The sequence below is a fragment of the Aythya marila genome (assembly GCF_965140915.1).
Source record: "Aythya marila genome assembly, chromosome: 6".
NCBI lineage: Eukaryota > Metazoa > Chordata > Aves > Anseriformes > Anatidae > Aythya > Aythya marila.
The window spans coordinates 19,301,253-19,322,770 of NC_139047.1; the positions used below are offsets into that span (position 1 = coordinate 19,301,253).

The 21,518-nt window shown below is 43.7% G+C and overlaps 3 protein-coding genes across 7 annotated transcripts; 2 read left to right on the top strand and 1 right to left on the bottom strand.

The window, feature by feature from the left end:
- Positions 1–2,163: 2,163 nt before the first annotated feature.
- PHOSPHO2 (phosphatase, orphan 2) lies at positions 2,164–3,887 on the bottom strand. 2 transcript variants are annotated; one of them, XM_082762942.1, is made up of 2 exons: positions 3,654–3,887; positions 2,164–3,491 (listed from the first exon to the last, which is right to left on the bottom strand). In XM_082762942.1, exon 2 carries the CDS (start codon positions 3,487–3,489, stop codon positions 2,764–2,766), a length of 726 nt encoding a protein of 241 aa, XP_082619068.1. In that variant the 5' UTR covers positions 3,490–3,491; positions 3,654–3,887; the 3' UTR covers positions 2,164–2,763. The 2 variants fall into 2 exon arrangements, with proteins under 2 accessions (XP_082619068.1, XP_082619067.1); XM_082762941.1 differs by having other exon boundaries at positions 3,591–3,887.
- A 97-nt stretch (positions 3,888–3,984) lies between these two features.
- Positions 3,985–9,673, top strand: CFAP210 (cilia and flagella associated protein 210). Its single transcript, XM_082762940.1, has 9 exons — positions 3,985–4,042; positions 4,839–5,065; positions 5,338–5,511; positions 5,605–5,798; positions 6,052–6,208; positions 7,206–7,345; positions 7,692–7,884; positions 8,364–8,528; positions 9,255–9,673. The coding sequence occupies exons 1-9, from the start codon at positions 3,994–3,996 to the stop codon at positions 9,567–9,569; spliced, it is 1,614 nt and encodes a 537-aa protein (XP_082619066.1). The 5' UTR covers positions 3,985–3,993; the 3' UTR covers positions 9,570–9,673.
- Positions 9,674–10,647: 974 nt separating this feature from the next.
- On the top strand, positions 10,648–18,892 carry LOC309879746 (cilia- and flagella- associated protein 210-like). 4 transcript variants are annotated; one of them, XR_014317838.1, is made up of 9 exons: positions 10,648–10,907; positions 11,488–11,644; positions 12,317–12,456; positions 13,126–13,318; positions 13,794–13,958; positions 14,515–14,621; positions 15,650–15,845; positions 16,336–16,475; positions 18,482–18,892. XR_014317838.1 is itself a non-coding variant. In XM_082763915.1 (7 exons), the coding sequence occupies exons 1-6, from the start codon at positions 10,810–10,812 to the stop codon at positions 14,614–14,616; spliced, it is 855 nt and encodes a 284-aa protein (XP_082620041.1). In that variant the 5' UTR covers positions 10,649–10,809; the 3' UTR covers positions 14,617–14,621; positions 18,482–18,892. The 4 variants fall into 4 exon arrangements, 1 of the variants encoding a protein (XP_082620041.1); XR_014317839.1 differs by lacking the exon at positions 16,336–16,475; XR_014317840.1 differs by lacking the exon at positions 15,650–15,845.
- The last annotated feature ends 2,626 nt before the right edge of the window (positions 18,893–21,518 follow it).

The window sequence follows — 21,518 nt, forward strand, 5'->3', positions numbered from 1 at the left end:
CATCAGCTTCCTTTGGATATGCATGAACTTCTTTCAGCCCTTGGCCACTCTACTAGCACATCAGGTCAGGGCATAGTATTACAGCTACATACTCCTTACAGTAGCCTGTGTGTAATACCAGATCTGTTACCATACAGAAAAATTCCCATATGCTCAGCAGCCTCGCATTATGCATTCCTTAATATCTTTACCTAAGTTACCACATTTCCCCAGAAGCTGGGCATCTCCCCCCCCACCAGAGGGCATGCTGTTTTAGCCACCCAGCAAGTTAGGTCAGCAACACTAAGTACAGAACATGTACCCTTTCAAGGATGTCCTCTGTCTTCTCCTTTTCTCTTTTGGCTGTGTTACCAGCTGAAGCTGACTTCACAGTCTGGAGGTACACATCTCCCCTCCCTTATACCCAAATGTGGAAAAATGTGGTAATTGTGGTGCTTCAGAAAACGGATTTCTTTTTTATCTTCAGAAGAGGAGAAAAAAATAACACGAGACCTCATTAATTGCTTAATGGCTTACCTACTGGAATGGAAAAGCTCCTTCTGTCTCTAACACACAATTTGTCCAGCAAATAGCATCAGCTCTACCCTGTACTTGAAGTGATTGAATCATAATAGCTAATCTTTCAATTAGTTTTCTTTGCTTAATCTATTCTCATCTCCTGCTTCCATACTCTATCACAAAAAAATAAAAACAATCCCTTTTTGATTATGGAGGTTAATGTCTTAATGATTCAGCAATATAGCAAATTACAAAATAAGATTCCTATGGCTAAAGAATATTAGGAAACCTAATTTAAGTGGAAGAAAAAAAAAAAAAGAATATTCATATACTAGGTGGCTAGGGCTTTTTTGTTTGTTTCTTTGCTTTTTAAATAAGCAATAACTGAGATCTGGACAATAACTGGACAAACAGAAGGCAAACTGTTTTGCAGGTAGGTTATGAGGAGCACAGAAGAGATTGGCACAGTACCAGTACAGCAGCACATCCAGAATGCAGGACATACACAACTTTAAGAAGTAACCACACAATATTGTGCAATGCTACAGCCATTAGCACTTTTGTACAACCCGCAGATCAGAAGACTCAAAACTGTTGAGGCCCACCAGTTAGCAAGATGCCATCTATGTGCCCTTGCACAAGACAAGTTAAGATCTCTAGTATAAACACCTCAGACAGCTATCAACTATCTGTCAGCTGTGCCCCTAATAAGTCAAGTATATTATTTGAGACACCTTAGGTAACAAACTGCTAAAGCAACCTGCTGTAATTAGTTAAAATAGGTGAAGGGCTAAACCCCAGTACAAGGCAGTACTCAAAGGAAATATTCAAGATTTCCACTCAAAATGGGGAAGACCACCCCTAATAAACCTTCAACTTAGAGAAAGAAGGTAGTGACAACATCAAGTGTCCATAAGAAAATGAGAAGAGCGCTGCCCAGACAACACAGAAGACAACAGCTACAGCAATTGCAGGTTGCTGAGCTACAACTTGGACATCTGCAACTGAACTACTGCAAGAGTTAGAGAAGAGGTAGAGAACAGACATCAGTTCAATAGCAGATTATAACCTATTTTGGGAGACTAAGAAAACATTTGGCATGGAAAAGCGTGACTTTAATGAGACATACTTCAGTATGCATAGCACGAAGTCTTAGGGCTCATCTTGCTGTGAGTGCGAAAGACTCCCTGGTCACATACGGTTCCTGAAACTACTGAAAGGCAGGTGAATTCTGTTAAAAAGTTAGAATGGACACAGATGCTCCCTTACAGCCCATGAGAGGGCTATGTGGTGCACATAGACAAGAGTGAACGGGCAGAACCGTGCAAACACATGCACATAAACACCGTTCTGTGGGCCCACACACTGCAGCAGAAACCCATTGAGGAAACAGCACCCGGCTGGCTCCAAGGGGTCAGCAGGGAAGATCTAACCAGCGGCAGCCCTACGCACACGGTCAGGGTGATAGTCAAGGGAATAGGAGAATGGCTCTCCTGTCAACAGCACTGCACCATTCTTACTGCTCTCCAGAAGAGAAGGGGTCTGACTGACAATGTAAACGGTGGTACCCAAAGACTGACACCCAGGCTTGTGTTCGCTCTCCCCAGGCCCTGACAAAAACAGGTGCCTAACTAACAACACAGAGGCCAGCAGAACACGTTATGCAAATCTTGTATGTTGCTTTTGTCACTGACAGTAACTTTTATTGTCTTTAATTAAAACTCTTAAAAAGGAGTTTTGTTTGGTAAACATTCAGTGTATTAAAAATATAAATGCATCTTCAGATCAAACAAGATTAGAGGCATACCAAATCATTTACAAATTAAACATTTACCCTGATTAAATAGTATTCAAAGCCAATGGTTCCAGAACCATGCTCCTGGTATGTTAAGAATTTAAGTTCTTTTTAAGTAAAGAATTATTTCTTTCTTTTGTGCACTAATCCCACTCCTTTCCCTGAGCACATGGAACAGACCTCACATGCAGTCAGTAAACCTTCGGGGTCGGGAGAAGATTAACGACGATTCCTCCTGCAACCCTCTCACCCCCTTTTCCACTGATTTTGGAACATGTAATATGCTAGAAAGCTGTTTTAACATCACTTTCCCACTATTGCCAAAATTGAACATACAGTTTTGTATCGTGTTTAAAAAACATGGGTTCAGAGCACATCGCAGTTCTAATTTTGTGCTTTTATGCACACGTAGTGTTTCTCTCCTGGGAAGAAAAAGGCATAACTATATTGGTTTCCTTTTATCATCTGAATTATTCCTTTATAAGCAGCTTCAGATAAGACGCTATTTCAACAGCAGTTGACCAAACCAGAACAGAACACTCTACAGGACTGTGATCTTGGGAAAGCTGAGAAATCCTTTTCTCTAAGGTATACCCATGCCTGGGCATAGCAATATCATTCTTCTTCAGAGACATTACCGGACATAGGTCATTCCCACCATCACCTATATATACAACTTGTGTATAACTTACTCCTCGCTCCAACTGTTTATCTAGGAATTCTTTTAAAACTTTCCTTTTGCAAAGGTTTTTAGGGCACTTCGGACAATGGTGAGCGTGAAAGTTCTGCACAGTTAGATAGCCGGTACTGCTGAATGCTGCAGGGTTTGTAAACACTTCATCAAACACCTTATGGAAGTCAGCGGCTTTTAGAATCCAGTCAATAAATACAGTATTAGAATCTGAAACAATTATGCAGTCAAAAAGCTCCTTGTTCTCGCCAATAAAACGCAGAAGATCTCCCATTCCCGCAGTGAAAGGGATCGTTGTCATAGTCCTTCTCATCTCCTCCTCTTTGACACCGCTGTCTCCCAGGTAGACAAACACTCTGCCCATGTATTCGGTCCAGTGCCCAGGCTGGTAGGAGTTTCTCAGTCCGTGAGGAAGCCTCTTCCCAGGAGCACACTTCACGATCCAGGTGTCGCTATTTTCATCTACGATCGTGTGGTCAAAGTCAAAAACCAGCAGGAATTTCATGGCTGCCCAGGGTCGGTTTACAGAACAAACAAGAGAAAAAAAAAATAATAATAATAAAAAAAAGAGAAATACTTATATAAAAGAAACTACTCAGCTCCTACCCCGATCTTGTGCTCAGGTGACAAACACGACGCGAGGGAAGGGCGCTAAGCCAAGCACACAACCTGGGGGCACTGCCTGCGGCCGCTCCGGCTGCGGGACGCGAAGCTGAGGCCGAGGCGGGCAGCCCGCGGCAGCTCCGGGCCCGGCGGCGCATCCCAGAGCCGTGCTGCGGCACCGGCCGGGCCCCGCGCCGCCACCGCCACCGCGACCGAGCGGGGCTCCCGCCGCCAGGCAGCGCTGCCGCCGCGGAGCGGGGCGGCCGGGCCGCCTCAACGCCGCGCTGGCGCAGCCAGGCCCGCAGGGGACAGGCCCAGGCCCGGGCCCGGCCCCGCCGCTCCCGTCGCGCCCCGCGCCAGCCCCGCCCGCCGCCGGGTTGCGCGGCAACAGCGGCAGCGCCGGGACATGGCGGCGGCGCGGCACGGGCGGCCCAGCGGGAGGGGGCGGCTGCCCCGTGAGTGCGCGGGGCCCTTGGGGCGTCCCTGGGCCCTGCCCGGGGGCAGGGGGAGCGAGGTGGGGTCCCCCAGGCAGCGCGGCTGGAAACGGGCTGAGGTCGGCGGCAGCAGCAGCAGCAGCAGCAGCAGCAGCGCGACCCGCGGTGAACGCCCCGGCCGCCCGTGGCTGGGCACCCCCCGCCGGCAGCGCGCAGCTCTGCGCCGTTTCCCTCGGGAATGCCGCTGGGGACACAAAGGGCGCTGCTCGAAGCGCAGCGGTGACCTGAGGGCTGTGGGAGTGCCCGCGTGTGTGTGTGTGCCCAACGCAAGGCACTGCGCGTCCTGCCAGCGGCTCGAGGCACTGCCCTGCCACGCCCGCTGTGTTGCAGGAGGTGCAGGGCGCGCACTGAGAAGGGCGGCGAGGCACGGCCTGCGCCCCTGCTGCTGCCGCACCCACCCCCAGCACCACCTTCAGCGCCGTTCCCCAGTCGTTCCCTGCCGGGAATGCTTCCTGGCCCCCATGGCCAAATACCGTCTGCGAGGCATCAGCTACCACAGGCCGACCCTGCACGCACACACGGGTACAGGGATGCGCACAGTTACGCTGCTCAGCGCCACGGCCCAACTACACACACTGCCCACACTCGGAACACAGGCACAGATCGGCCATCACAGCTCTGGGGTGCTGGGACAGGGAGAGTTACTGTCAGGACGACTCAGTACTGATAATATGCAGGGACTGAAATCCTGCTGCAGGTTTGAATTAGGATTTTGTGATTCCAAGTAACCTCAGTATCTTTTCTTCCCTCTACCTAGCATTGCACAGTTCTGTACAAAACAGTGTTCTAGCTGGATGTTTTACTCCAAATGGAGTAGATCTCCATCAAGTAATTATATTGCCAAAAGCGGAATGGGAAAGGATGCAGGACAATCTTGGCAGCATTAGTAGAGAAGCAGCACGCATCCTTGCTGAGAAGAAAGAACGTGAGGAAATGCACCGACGCTCCAAAGCGGCTGTAAAAGACTGGCCCAATACCATTATGGTAAATACAAGACACATCTGTCAACTAGGTGATGCATGTAGGCAAAAACACAACAATATTTCTAGGTGTATTCCCTTAGTTTAACATCTGCTTTTAAATATGTATTTTAACTAAGCTACGTATAAATGGTTTAATTGTCAAATTAAACCTAAAATGCAAAATTAAAAAAAAAATCACTCGGTGATTCATCACCGTCAGAATGGTTTATACATTTTTTATTCCATAGTTTTGAATGTGACTTCTAAAAAAGTGAATTTTTATCTGCATTATAGGGCCAGGCACAAAGGAAACTTAAAGCCAAAAAATTACGTGAAGAAAAGGAAGAGGAAGAAAGAAAGAAAGTTGATTTGGAAGAAGCACAGTTCCAAGCAGCAAAACGGAAGGAAGCTATTGATCAAGCAAAAACTTACCTATACTATCAGAACGAAAGAGTGAAAGGGTTGCATGTTTGTTGACAACTTAAAATATTTAAATTCAAATTGTATTGAATTTCTTTAAACACTCTGAACATGCAAATTAATTGAAACGTTCTTTTGTAGAGTGCACTGCTACTTACTGAGGTCCTAAAGGAAAGAGATGCTCAAATTGAATTTAAAAAGTTCAAGCCAAGTGTTAACAAAAAGAAGGAAGAAGAAGCAGAACGTGAGCGTAAAGAAGCTATTCTCAGAGAGCAAGAAAAGGCACATCAGCGTTATATGGATCGACGGGCAATATGCAGAGATCAGTTGGAACAGTAAGTAGTAGTAAAATAGGGTTACTTGTGATTAATTATGTATTTAAACTCTCTTCTCACAAATACATCCTGTAAGGTTTTACAGAAAGTTGCACACAATGTTGCTGTTCTTTACATCTGACAATATACCCAACTTCACTTCAAAATGACAGATTTTTTTTTAAATTTTATAGGCAAGCAGAATCTTTACTTCATTTATTTCACTTGGTCCCTAACCCATTTTTTTAACTTTTTGTTTGTTTGTTTGTTTCAGAATAGAGGAGCACAAGCGTCAGGCAGATCTGGCCAGGCTAGAGGACAAAAGAGAAGGAGAAGAAATACAGAGATTAAGTCGACTGTATGAGTTGGAAATGCAGAAAAAAATGGAAAAGGAACATGAGGAAAAACTTGAACGCCAGAAGCTGTATCGTGTAAGTGACAGGAAAGCAGAGAGTTCAAAATGCTTGTTTTACCTTGTCTTCTCAGAGTGAAGCAATAGCGTTAATACTATCTAAGTGGGCCTGCTGGCAACAGGAGGTTTGCTGACAACTTTACCAATGTTAGGTCATATCCCTACATTGCTGGTTGCAGGCCATGTCTTCCCTGTCTGCTCTTGAGAAGGCCCCTTGGGTGGAAGTCCCTTCTCTTGTCTGAAGGGGTAACATCAGCACCTGATGCTCTGACTGGTGTACGATGAAAAGGTCTGCTGTAGACATTAAGGAACAGTCTACTTGACTTAAAAACTGCATTTGGGTACCATGTACCTGCCCTGTTTCAAGCCCATTTTCATTTGTTAGGAAGAGGGAGTAGTCTGAGTCTATGAACATGAAAATATCTCTTTAACTTGTCTTTCCCTTTATGATTAGATATGTTTAGAAAATTTGTCAAGATCTGCTGCCCTCCCTCTTCACCTTCAAAGGCACCTTGCTAAATGCAAACCAGACACGCCTCACAACGCTTTTGGCCAGCATGCAAAAGACAGTAAATTTTTTTACATAGGACTCTAGAAAACTCCTCGTCAGCTAGGATTTGGATTAAGCTCAAACTGGGATAGTTTTGGATGAGGTGGGCCAGGAGTAGCACAGTCTGTGTAAGTATTGGTGGGGTTACGCAGTTCCATTCCTCTCTACATCCCCCTCTCCCACGTGTCTGGATGGCAGCGAGGGATAATGCTCCCTGCATTGCATGCTGACCTGCATAATGGGTTGGAGGAGCAGCTGTTTAATGCTCATTTCCCCTTCTCCTTTCTCCTATCCACCATCTCCTTCATGCATGTTTGAGCCATAAGAAGAAGAATCCCCTTCCTTTCTGCTCTCTTAGAAAAACACGAAGAGAGAACAGAAGAGGAAGTGATTCTTTCAAGTTGCAGCCAAAGGCCTAGATTTTCTGAACTTCACCTGTTATATCAAGACTGTTTTGCCTATGCAGAAGCATGTAGCTGACCAGAAAATAATCAAGGCAGCAGAGGAACAAAAAGAAATGGAAGAAGATGATCGGATTAGAGCTCATTTCAAAGCAAAGCAAAGGATTGCCACGCTGATGAAAGAGAAGGAAGCTGAAATGCGTAGGTAGGTACAAAGTTTGTGTATCAAATGTATCAAACTTAAGTATTATACAGTTGTCACATTCAAGTTCTTCAAGCTGATGATATAACCAAAAAAAAAAAAAATCACAGTTATTGTATAATTAAATTCTACTCATAGGGAAGAGGAGAATTCAGGACAAAAAGGAAGTTCTTTCACAGGTTCATTAGTTATAGGTCTATGTGTGTGTGTCATCTCTCCCCTCTTCAAAGTACAAAGATTTACAGAAGTGCAAGCTGTGTGGCAGGAAGAGAAGACTGCTGGGTTTGGAAGCAGCAATGCTTCAGGTAGACCAGGTGCGTATGTTACAATACCTCATGTTCTTCTGCAGACTAACACAGGAACGTCAGGACAAAATTGTTACCCAATTGGCTGCCCAAATGAGTGAAGCATTGAAGATGGAAGATGATCGTATTGCTAGAGACATTGCAAAAAAAGAAGCCGAAGAAGAAAAAAAGAACAAAGAGAAAGAAGCAAAAACAAAGGCTGCCATTGAATCTATTGCTGAACACAGAGCCACCGTGGTAAAAAAAAAAAATAATAATAAATAAATCATTCTTATTCCTCTTTCTCTCCTATCCTTCCAAATACCTTTTAGATACATTGTGGGTTTTAGCATAGCAATTCTTAGTGGGATGCTTGTGCATGTTCTCACTTAGCAGCTGCCTCTTACTTACACCCAACTCCTAAAGCAAGTTGCAAGTGGCACATGGGAAGATCCTCTTGCAAGAGATCAGCATGCTGCATCAGGTCTGCTGACATCATCCTAGGGTCCTCTCTCCCTCTCCCACCTCATGCTGGGCACGCATCTGTTGGTGCTGCTGGAAGCTCGGGGCTTGGACACTGGCCAGCTACGATGATTGTGCTTACCAGCGAGTGCTGATACAGGAGTGCATCATCATTGCTTTTGTATCTGGCCTGCAGAATGGCTGGTGGCAATACATGACTCTCCAAACTGGCAGGGTAGCTACTTGGCTAACCTCCTCTCTTGTGTAAAATTCAGGTGAAGATGAAACTGGAGAAGGAGATAGAGGATAAAGCAGAAAGTGTAAAAGAACGTCATGAATTAATGGAAAAGAACCGCATCTACCTGGAAGGGGAAGAAGCCAAGAAACAAAGACAACGTGATGCAAGTATGGAAGTACAGAAGATTCAGCTCCAGCAGATGGTAAATAGAAGTGCTGCACCCTGTCAGCCCCTTCAGAAAGTAGCATGCATCTAAAGCAACAGTACGAGACGCTGAGGGGCTGGGAGAGGAAGCATGCTGTGGTTTTTGTTAATCTTGTATGCTCTGCAGATGTTGGCATTGGGACCAGCCACATCTCAGCAGTGGCACAGAAGTCTCTTCTGGGCTTTCTCAACCCTTGTTGGTCAGGGAGGATGACCTGGAAGGGCAGGCGATGAGAAAGATCACTAAGCTGCACATAGCAGCTATGGCTTCAGGAGACCCCACTCAGGAATGCAGATCCCCCTTCTGCATTTGAATTTCCCCTGAGCTTGTGACCGCATTTTTCAAGTCCTTGTGGTGTCACTGTCCCAGTGTGGGAGCTGATCATACAAAGCCTTTCTTCTCAAGGGGTGTTGTGCATGTCAAGGCTGTTTTGCAATGACACATCACTTCTTGTCCTGTGTTATTATGTATTGCTGCTGGTCTCTTGTATCTTCTGGGCAGACTACCAAAGAGCAGCAGCAAATGCTGATGTTCACTCAGCTATTCAATGTACCCCTTCTTTTTTGTGGTGAGTGGGGAACAGAACTTGGGAGGGATGGTATTTGACAAATATCAACTACTTAGTATTACCTCAAATGTCTTGTAAATTTACCCTCTTGAAGACTCCACAGCTTTTTATGTTGTGAAAGAAATACCAAGCTGTCATTCCCTTTTCTTCTTCAGGCAGAAAAGCAAGCAAGAAAACAGCAGGAGAAGCAAGCAGACTTGGACTACGATGCTCAGAAACAGCTTATTGCACTTTGTAGGGAGCGTGAATTTCAGAACTATGCCAAGCAAGTTATTGAATCAGAGTCCAAGACTACACACAATCTCTATCCTCTCCTCAAAGCATCCAGAGATATAACAGGACTTGGATGTGGGCCATTTTCCAGAGGAAGCAAAGGAATAAATCTTAGTTTTCACGAACAGGATGTTGCTGAGACCCAGTTACCTGCTTGTAGCTGTACTACTGCACAGGAAGATAAAAATATGAAATAACACTGAGACTATACAGCAAGGAAAGACAGAATAGTTTTCATGTGGTTAAAAAGATACCTTTTTGAACGTTATGGGCAGAGTCAAGACTGCAAACAGATCTATATTAAATATATCTTATGAATCTGGAAGACATTTGAAAAAATAAATACCAGAGAATTGAGTGTATTCTCAAAAGTCACTAGCTTGTATTTCATGAAAGTCGGCTTATTTAACTAGAGACAGCAGTGTGTTACATAGAACTGACGGTCAACAGAACCCATTCCCGCCAAAGGCTCACTATTGCTGCTACGTTTTTATGATTTTTCTAAAAATTCACTGTCCCAGGTTTTTCAGCCCTATGGGCTACTAATGCAATACAAATTCCTTACACAGGTGCAAAAAGTCACACTATTCACTAGCCTATTTCCAGTTCAGTATTCCCCATCATGAAAGAAGAAAAAATAAATAAAACATTTACAGAACCTGCAGGACAAGAAAGAGCAGCCAAATACATGCAGAAGCTAGAATACTTACAGTACTGCAGTTTTTATAGTGTTTTGCAACCACCTCCATAACATTAATGCCTTGCTGTAAATTAGTTATGTGAAAATATGAACGTGGTTTGGTCACAGCCCTTAAAGGTCATCTAAAAGGCAATATACACCCCAATATAGCTGTAAGTAGCTACTACAAAAATACTGTGGCAACAAGAAACAGCGCGGTTTGGCCAGCCTTTCAAACAGACTGACAGTGGTGCAAGCTGTGATCCAGCCGGCCTTTGCCGCCCAGCCTGGTTTCTCGCCCCGAGCCGCCCAGCTCTCCGGGCCAAACCGGGGAATGCCGCAAGCACTAAGAAGTTAGGAGAGTTTCCTAAAAAGGGTGCCTGATAATATTTTACTGTGGAAAACGGGCCTCGTGGGTGCCTTCGAGACTCTGAGCCCGGCTTCTGACCGAGGCAGGCTTCGGACGGGGCGGGGGCGCGGAGCCGGCCGGGGGCAGCGATCCCCTCACCCTCCGCAGCGCTCCTCCCCAGGGCCGGGCCGCCCGGGGCCGTCAGCAGCCGTCGGGCCGGGCCGGGGCGGTGCCGCTATAAGGCCGCTGCCAGAGCCGCCGCCCTGCTCTTCCTTTCTCTTCCCGCCCTGCCAGGAGCCGTGTCCGCCTCAGCCCCAGTCCCGGCCTCCCGCCGCGCTCTGGGCGCTTCTCGCCGGGCAGCGCCGCTTCCCTGACGGGCCGGGCCGGGCGGTAGCGGAGGCAGCCGCCGATGGAGCACCAGCAGCCGGGCGCCGCCGAGCGGGAGGCGGAGAGGGAGCGCGGGCGCTACGCGGAGCGCCGGGCCGTGGCCAGGGAGCAGCTGGCGCAGTGAGTCGGGGCCGGCACCGGGAACGGGACCGAGCCCGGCCCGGGGCGGGCGGCGGGGAGCGGGGAGTGGGGCTCCGGGCGCGGCTCCCGTCGGGCCCTCCCCGCGCCGTGGGCTCCCTGTGGCAAAACACCGCGTGCTCGCCGCTCCTGCCAGCCCATAATAAGTCATCCGTGCGGCCGGCGTGGGCTGAGGGCCGCGCTTTGTCTTAGCGCTGGCACTGCGCGGAGGTGGCAGCTCGCTGCTAGCCGGGAAAGGCCGGACTCGTGCATGCAGGGGGCTGACAATTGAGATACTCAAATGGGATCGCTTACTCAAACCCATCTGCTGGTCGTGTTTGCTTTTGCTAGTACTGATTTAATTGGGAAACTTCTAAGTGCTTCTTTATGCCAGAAGTCAACTGTGACGGAAGGATTTGCAGCCACCGCTTAAAAACTCGTGGTTGTATTTTGGTCCGATGTGCTACTTTCACTTCAAAATACCGGGCTGTTCCGTGCTCAGGTACCTGCAGACATGCAGGATCCCGACCTGCTCACGTCGCGGAATCCCCAGCCCACTTACTCCATTCCTTGCCTGTTTCAGAATACAGGAACACAAGCATCAGGCAGACCTGGCCAAGCTGGAAACCAGAAGAGAAGGGGAAGAAATACAAAGGCTCAACCAGTTGTACCAATTGGAAATTCAGAGAGGAAGGGAAAATGAACAGGAGGAAAAACTTGAACGCCAGAGGCAGCATCACGTAAGTAACAGGAAGTCAGAGTTCGGTGCTTGCTTCACTGTAGGTGTCTAGAATGAAACAATTGTATTAGGGTGATGGATAAACGGGCCTGATGGCAACAGGAGGTTTTGTTGGTAGCTTCAGTAGCAGTGTTAAGTTGCATACCGATGTTGAGAGCTGCAGGATAGGCCTTTCTTTTGTCTGTTTTTGGGAAGGGCCTCTTGAAAGTCCTGATGTGACACCTGAACTTTAACTGGACTACAATGAAAAAGTCTGCTGTAGACATCAGGGAGTATTCTTGGTTTGATACCTGGATTTTGATTCCATGTACCTACTCTGTTTTAAGCCCATTTTTCCTGGTCAGGAGGAGGGAGTAGTCTGAGTCTGTGAACATGACTTTTTTTTTTTTTTTCCATGTCTTTCTGATTAGAGATGCTTAGAAAACTTGTGAAGACCTACTCACCACACCTATCTTTCCCTTCTCTGTACCTCCTTCCCCCAACAGCTGCTTGAGATAATTGGGTCCTGAGTATTCTCTTCCATGTGTTTCTGTTCAGTATCTTCTCCACTAGTACAATCAAAGAACTGTTACGATAGGTTAGGCGTGAAGTCTCTGATAGATTTTTCTTACCCATTCAATATTTCTAAAATCTCATTCTGTGTGACAATAGTAGTTATTTTTTATTTAAACAGGAGCATGTAGCTGAACAGAAAGTAATTAAAGATGAAGAGAAACAAAGAGAAGACCAAGATGATGATCGGATTAGGGCTTACATTAGAGGAAAAGAAATGATGGCTGATCTGAGAAGAGAAGAAGATGCAGAGACCAGTAGGTAGGTTGAGGTATTTTCAGTGTTAAGATTCAACTTAATGCTGTGACAAATGTTACTCTGAATTTTTACATCAGCAAAATCCAAACTGATGCAAGAAGTTTTTCTGTGAGTAGAACTTGACAAAAAGTAGACAATTCAGCTGAAACCCTATGTTTTAGTAGAAATTGGTGCTGTGGGGGGTAGGTAAACTCAAGCCTTCAAGTTGCCTAGATGCTGAAATGCATATCTCTGTATTAGTGTGTTGCCTATCTTTCTCTGAGAAAGAACATGTTTGACTTAACTAGGCAACAGTATTAATATTCTTACAGTAATAGAAGAAATACTGTTTACTTGTGTAGCTGAGAGAGCCAATGCAACAAGCACCCTTTGCTTTCTGCTTCCAGCCAATGCTCCCAGCATTTGCCTGCAGCGACAGTGGGTTAGGTGGACTCCTCCCTGTGTGATCCATTTCACTATAGCAACAAAAAGCAAGCATGCCAAAAAAATAGGGAGTGCTTACTTGCCACGTCAGTAAAAGGATGTCAAAGAGCTGAATGGGTGGGCCTCTGTGGCAAGAGAAGATAGAAGGGTGGAAGCAGGATTGCTGGCTTTAGTTGGGGCAGTGCCTCAGATAAGCTGAGCATATATTGGATATGCTGGTATGTTATGGTAGCTCATGTTCTACTGCAGGCTAGTTCAAGAGCATCAGGACAAAGCTTTTAAACAACTAGCTGGACAGATGAATCAGACATTGAGGATGGAAGCCGAACGTTTTGCTCGAGGAGCTGCAGAGGTAGAAGACGAATACCAAATGAAAACCAAAGAGAGAGAAGCAAAAAATAAGGCTGCCATTGAATCTATTGCTGAACACAGAGCCACCGTGGTAAAAAAAATAATAATAAATAAATCATTCTTATTCCTCTTTCTCTCCTATCCTTCCAAATACCTTTTAGATACATTGTGGGTTTTAGCATAGCAATTCTTAGTGGGATACTTGTGCATGTTCTCACTTAGCAGCTGCCTCTTACTTACACCCAACTCCTTAAGCAAGTTGCAAGTGGCACATAGGAAGATCCTCTTGCAAGACATCAGCATGCTGCATCAGGTCTGCTGACATCATCCTAGGGTCCTCTCTCCCTCTCCCACCTCATGCTGGGCACGCATCTGTTGGTGCTGCTGGAAACTCGGGGCTTGGACACTGGCCAGCTACGATGATTGTGCTTACCAGCGAGTGCTGATACAGGGCTGCATCATCATTGCTTTTGTATCTGGCCTGCAGAATGGCTGGTGGCAATACATGACTCTCCAAACTGGCAGGGTAGCTACTTGGCTAACCTCCTCTCTTGTGTAAAATTCAGGTGAAGATGAAACTGGAGAAGGAGATAGAGGATAAAGCAGAAAATGAAAAAGAATGCCATGCATTCATGGAGAAGAACCGCATCTACCTGGAAGGGGAAGAAGCCAAGAAACAAAGACAACGTGATGCAAGTATGGAAGTACAGAAGATTCAGCTCCAGCAGATGGTAAATAGAAGTGCTGCACCCTGTCAGCCCCTTCAGAAAGTAGCATGCATCTAAAGCAACAGTACGAGACGCTGAGGGGCTGGGAGAGGAAGCATGCTGTGGTTTTTGTTAATCTTGTATGCTCTGCAGATGTTGGCATTGGGACCAGCCACATCTCAGCAGTGGCACAGAAGTCTCTTCTGGGCTTTCTCAACCCTTGTTGGTCAGGGAGGATGACCTGGAAGGGCAGGCAATAAGAGATCGGCCCTTAGCAGCTATGGCTTCAGGAGACCCCACTTAGGAATGCAGATCCCCCTTCTACATTTGAATTTCCCCTGAGCTCGTGACCGCATTTTTCAAGTCCTTGTGGTGTCACTGTCCCAGTGTGGGAGCTGATCATACAAAGCCTTTCTTCTCAAGGGGTATTGTATAAGGTAACACTTTCTGTGGAAATTTGTTTGCATTTTTCCATGTCCTCTAGGGCTGAAAGTGATATGAATTCCCAATGCATGTTACAAAATGTGTTTTAAAAAGCAAAGTAAAACAAAAAGCTTTGTTATTCTGTCTTCTTTCTCAGGCAGAAAAGAAGGCAAAAAAAGAGCAGGAAAAACAAGCGGATTTGGATTATGATGCTCAGAGAGAGGCTGCTTTTTGTAAAGAGCAAAAACTTCGGAGATAAAGACAGTAAGTAACTGAGTGCCATGAACACACACAACTTCTATTGTTCTGTCCAAATGTCCAAGGAGGGAAAACAATATGGATGTGGGCTTTCTAAGCAGATTTTTAGTTCTCCTTTTTTTCTCTCTAAGATAGTACAGGATACAGTCAGGACTCAGCTGAACTACTGCTTCAGAAAATTCTGAAAGAACATGGAAGCTATGCAGTAGGGATGTTGTGAAATATCAGCTAGTGACTTATAAATTTAGTTTCAGTTAAATAGACACCTGTAGAAGTGGAGAAGTAAATCTACATACAGTATACATTAAAATAAAAAGTGTATGAGGGGAAGGTTGGTTGGTATAACACCATCCCCATTCCTTCTTACAAATGTATATGAGCTCTCATCTCACTCAGGCTGAGTGAATACTTGGAACTGTGTGGGAGTGCTGCAGCTTGCATGGCCCTCAAAGCCCTGCCTGAGAACAGGGCCAAGACCTCCTCAGAGCTGGCACAGACCCAAGTGCTGTCTCCATTGCTCAGACCTGGTGTGGTGTGGGCTGCTGAGCCATTTCTGGACAGCAGGGCCTGGCTAGGTGCAGCTGATGCTCTGTACCCACTTCAATTAGCGTGGCCCAAACAGGCCCTGTTTGTGGAGTGAGGATGCTGCTACTGAGAACTGGACGCGCATTCATGGCTGGGGCAGCTTGCCCAGAATAGTGCTCAGCTGGTGTTGCGGCTCAGTACCTGGTAGGAGCACATCTTGAAGTTTTATCCAAAAGGATCTAGTTTGTGATCACTCCAGAATGTGAACAAAAGCACAGTAAGTAGGAACAATCAAGACCTATCTCAAACTCTCTTCTGATCTGAACAAATGCTAGCACAGCTGCACTATTAGCTAAAAGTCATGCAGGGTTCTTTCCAATTATCTTTGGGTAATTGACTTGAGTGGAAATTATTTTTTAAGAGGGCATGGCAATTAGTTTCTGAAATATTCTCTAAATTCTTTTCTTTTTTCACTAATGAAAAATTTATTTCCCTTCTTTCTGAGCCAGTGCTCTTTTATTACTTCAAACTCTTTCCAGCAAGCAAACAATGCAAACTTTTATTAAAGCTTTTGGATGGCAAAGCTGAAGCCTTAAGAAGAATCATTGACTACAGTAAGAGTTATTCTGGAAGTCTGCAGAGCTTGATAATGCTCCAAATGCATCGCTAAGTGAACATTTGCATGTGCTGACCACTGTGTAATTGGTGAGTTAAATGGGTCTTAGTCTACTTCCACAGCAGCAAGAAGCAAGGTGGATTGCAGCCTCACTTCCTGCTCAGCTTTTTAAAGAAAAAAGCCCTGTTCTGTAGATTGCATTCTAAATCTACAGCCTGCTTCCACAGGCCTTATACCCCTTTCACTTTGAGCATCTACAGAAATACCAAACTCAGCCACCAGGAAACAATTCTTCCTTTCACTATACATAAAGTGAAGTAGGAATCCTGTGTATTTTTGAAATGCACTGAGTAAGTGTTGATTCATTTGATCACATTCAGCACGAAAAAAACAGCATGAATTGATCACATACTACTGACTTCCAAAGATACATGCTTTGTGTGCTTGCTTTAAATGACTAACTCTAGTTGGTGATCCCTGTAAAACTGCAAAGAAGTGTTTTTAGATCATGGACTTAACTTGAGGTTCGAGAATTTTTAGTGACAAAACATTTTGGTAATGTTTCATTGTTCTTCACAGTTTTCCTTCCTGAAAAGCAAGAATGGAAAGCCTCTTGCAAGAGTAATACAGAAGACTTAAGTCAGTTTTATGTTTGATGTGTTGAAGAACACAAAGGAAGAAAAAAGGACTGGGAAGAAGCTGAGAGAACAGCTCTTTGTGCAAGTAGAAACATGAAAGCTATTGAACAGCCTGAGATAAGAAATAAATGAAACTGAGAAAACTGGGCTTGTTCAGTCTGCTGAGGAGGCAGCTAAGGATCTAGAACAGCCTGCAGCTGGTTGAAGGGTAGTATAAATACAGCAGAGCCAAACTCATCTCAGTAGCATCAGGTGATTGATACAGCACAGGGATGTGGGAGATCAGATAATGTCATGAAAATTCCCCTTTGGCCAGGAACATCGTCACTGGCTCAGCCTGGCCAGAAAGGTGGTAGTCCTCACCTGGGAAGGCTGTGAAGATGTAGCATGTAAGGCAGGAGGCTGACCACCGGGGTACTTTTCAGCCACTATTTGAAGATGGTAACAAAATGCAGGAAGTTCAAATACAGCTGATAAGAGAGAATTTGCTAAGCAGGAGATACTCTACTACCTAGTGTCATTACTGGTAGGGGCTATTAGCTGAAGTTTTAACTAACAGCTAGCAAATCAGAATATGCTCTGAGAAGTGACTATTAAACTTGAATTTGGTTAATATCTTACCCTCTCTGGTGGTGTGCTGGCTTGCTTCGGGTTATAGCATGTGTAATTTCATAGGTAGTGGTCTTATAAGAAGGCTAGGACCTTAGAAATGCAAGTCTCCTCAGGGGACTGAACCAGATACCTTAAATCCCACTGCCTTTTTTCCAAATCTGTCACTCAGCTCTGTGGAAATAAACTGGCAAATTATGTGTGAAGACATGAGCTTCCAGGGTCAAGCATGATGTTCTCAACAGTACTACAACTCTGATCACTGCATAGCTATTAGCAGTATTGACTCTAAAGATTTAATGCAATTCTGACATAGGAAATGGAAGAGAAGTTTTGAAAAATGTCTCGTCCTAGGTTGGTGTGACTTCACTCACAGTGCAGTTCTTCACTGTCAGGTACCATTCCATAGGGTAGAGTTACTAGTTCCATTCAAGTTCTTGAATGTTACACTCTGCTACTGCTCAGCTCAGAGGAAGATTGAAGAGGACACAACTGGAAATATTCTACTGCTGAAGAGTAGAGTTGACACCATGGGGTGATTAATGACTGACATTTTCAGGTGCCAACAGAGACTGGCTGTTACTCCTGAAACCATTTTCTATATCTCTGGTGGTTTTAGGCCAAAGAACTCATCCTGTTTTAATGTTTTTTTCCCCGGAGTCCTGTTGATATCTCTTGAAGTAGAAGAAAGCTATAAATAATATGCATTTTTTCCTCCTTGTTCTTGGCAATGCAGTCTTGTCTCTGATGAATTCTCCTTGTTCTGGCAGTGCCATCTATCTAGTCATTCCCTTGGCATTCTTGCAGCACCATCAGTACAATCTAAGCTTTTAGGTTTGGTCTATTGTGGCCTTCACAATTAAGAATGAGAGCCCACAAAGGAAATATGTGCTAGATACCTAAGGGGATATGTGATTCAAACCCACCATTTAATCTGTTAAACCAATCTTTAAAAAGATCAAAAACAGCCTTAAAGCGTAGTTGTTCATAGCTGCTTGATACTATCTTGTATAAGCCAGAATGGTAGTGTTGTTTTTGTCTCAGTTTCTTATCTCCAATACATTATCCAGAGAAATATACAATTCCTTTATATACTGAAGGCCTCATGCATCATAACTGCAGGCCCAATTAAATTCAATACTAGATAAGTTAGTAATTTTTTCCCCTTCCAAATTAGTAGCACTTGATTTGGCCTGTTTTGGTCATATATTTTTTTTTCCTTCTAAAAGAGGTAAAGCCTCGCCCATGGCAACATTTACTGGAAGTAAGCAATAGTTACTGTGCTGACCAGAGACAGGATCAGGCTACCAAGATCTAAAAACTACACATCCTGCAACTAATACAGTGAAAGGGGGAAAATGAAGCCATTAGTGTTGTAGGACGATTGTTGTTTCAATTACAGCCCCTCACTTAATTTTTCATTGAATAAGGATTACTAATGACAAAGGAGGACTTAACTCTGTTTCTTTCTTCTTCAGAAATCCATCAGACAAGTACAGAAGCATCCACTACAGAATAAGAAGCTAGCCACAGTCTTCTAAAAACCCACGTGCCTGCAGAAAATCTATCAGTGCCTAATAGCTGAAACTAACTCTGGAATATGGTGGAAGGCATGCAGTTGGCCAGGATCTGCCCATATTCAGCTCAAGTACCATAGCTACAGCTATACAGCAAATACAGTATTTTTGTTATGAAACAAAGCAGTAGATTCACTTTCTAGGAAGTCAAGAGGTAACAACCTACACATATATCTGAACACTTGTGTTGTTGGATGTGCTGTACTCCTTAAGTGTTACTAAACCTCAAAGCTTAATTAAAACTTTACATTTTGGCTTTAAAAAATGAGCAAATAATAAAATTAAGTAAATTGTTTAAAATAGTAGCAGTAATACCAATACTGAGTCTGTTTCTTCTTAAGTTTTCTACTTAATTTTACTGTGGAGAATGCAATGGAAAACAGGAAGTCTACATTAAAAGTGGCTGAATCTCTACTCCTCTCTAGGAAGGAGGTGCCTGCAGAAAGACCATTGTCTGTCTAGCACTCAAGTTTCTTAATTGACTGTAGGAAATGCAAGAAAGATAGAGTATGCTTTTCTGCAGTTTCCTAAACAGTGCTGCTGGCACAGCCAGGTTACTAGGAGGGGATACTGGTGTAGGGGCCCTTGTGATCAAAGCTCATCCCTGTGCTTGGTTTTAAGATGTCTGTCAGCTGTCCTAATGCTGTATTTAATTTCATAACATCAGACAGGTACATCTCCTGTAACTGGTGAGAACTATTCTGCCTCACAGACCCATTCCCAAAAGAACGTATTGAAGTACAAGATCAGAAGTGTGAAAGTAGGAAAAACATGATAGTAAGACAGTAGATCAGTTTCATTACACAGCTGCATTTATGTTAGAGACTGTGAATAGCCTGTCATTTGTCAGTCTGTAGTGGAATTGCAGTTTTCTATAACTCATCCAGTTTAGCATGGAACAAAAACCTGAGTATTCACATCTTCAGTAAGACTGTATAAATCTTGGCTCAACTGGATAGTGTTCTGATGCTAAATCACAACAGCCTGTGAAGTGTAAAAATACTAAAACCACTTCAAAATGCTCAAGCACATTTAAATGCACCAGTTAAACCACATGAAGTAGAAATGAACAATACTCTTAGTTACATACATGTACAGAAGCTAAGTAATACTGTAAGAGGCACACTTTGCAGATATATTGACTATATTAACATATGCAAAAATATATTACAGGAAAGTAATGAAATGCACAATTTGTGGATTAAATTGTAAGGGTTCATTCTCCCAGCTGAGAACTACAGCTTACAAAATGTTCAAGGGACAGATTTCCATATACTTCATGAAGTACTATGTGCACATCACTACTTAAATAATTGACCATAATTCTTTTAGCTGGTGAAGGAAATCAGTTACTACCGAGTTGATCTTACAAGAGATTATAAATAGGCCTCAATTCCTTCAAATCCTTCCACCCATCCTTTTAATTACCAGTTCTTGACTAAAGTGACACAGTATGTTTTTATATACAGTTACAGGCATATATACAAGACAGGCAGAAATGACTAACTGCCAAAAATAGGAAGTTTACTTAAGGAAGTTTACTTGTTGCAAAGTTTCTAATCAAAGTCAGGGTGCTGTATTAATTCAGTTTAGCCTATTTGATTATGTTGTTAGAGCTTTTATGAATACAAAAATGTTTAAAATTGATCAGGTATAGATGTGTATTTAAGCTACCTAACATCTGTCCTCTGAACTTGTTCCTGTTAACTGCCTTACTCGTTTCACATGAACAATTACTTTGATTATGAAAGGATGTACCTTTACCTTAGCATAGTTTTACTATCCAAACTCTCCATTTGATTACTGAAAGAAAACTTACTTTGATAGCATAGGTTTTTTAAGTGGATATTACTTTATGCTTCTATTATGGATTACAAGTTTTGTTAGAGCAATGTTCCTAATGTAAGTAATTCAAAGGTAATAATAAGTACTACACTAAAAGTACACATGCAACAAAATGGAAAGCTTAAGTTTTATGCTAGGAAACTGCAGAATTATACCAAATTCAAATTTTGCAAAGTGCAGAGTTCACAGGGATTGTGATAATGCACTTTCTTGAATAATTCGGTTAAATGCTGCGTAAGGAAAGTTACTATTTCCAGTAAAAGAAGGAAAGCAGCAGGTATGAGTTCTTAACATTTGCTTCACATCAGCTCTAGAAAAATGAAGATCAACTGTGTCACTCCAAGTGGGTTGACCAAAAATTAACTTATGGGTACCACTGAAAAATACTTGAGCCTTTTCTCATGAAGTTATTCAGGTATAAAAGGGAAAAAATGATTTAAAAGAAGGGTTTTTGATAAAGTATAATTACTTTGAGGCTTCCTATTTTAAGTCCCAAAAGCAGGGATACACGTTTTTGCCAATCAGTGAAGCGATGAGTCTACTATGCCCAAAAATACTTTATTTGCTTCAGTAAAGCAACAAAGAAATCAACAATTCCAGGAAAGAAAGATGAAGGACTGCTTCTTTTATGTTTACATGAATCTAAAATTCATTTGCCAGGCTAACACTATTACAAATCAGACATTGTTCAGTGGAACACAGCAAATTCTTCCAGGCATCTGACAAAGATCACGGCAAGAGAAGTCTATAGTGTGGGATTTCAGCAGCAAGTGAAAAGTTTCAGGATAAAGTTTTATCAACCAAATAGAACAGAGAGGTAAAATTTAACTGTTAGCCTTTGAAAACCAAAAGAAAAAAAACAAACATCAACTGAAGTTTGATGTGCCACCCAAAGAATTATCAGACAGCAGTACATCTTTAACAGGCAGTAGTGTCTACACAACCTTGTTATCACCAACCACCAAGAATTTGTGCTTCAGAGCTGATGGTAGTAGCCACAAAATCCATCAAATATGGTCTGTTTCTGGTTAAGTTTGCAAGGCTCTTACCAATACAATATTCTTCAGCATTTTACATACATATAGGCTGTATA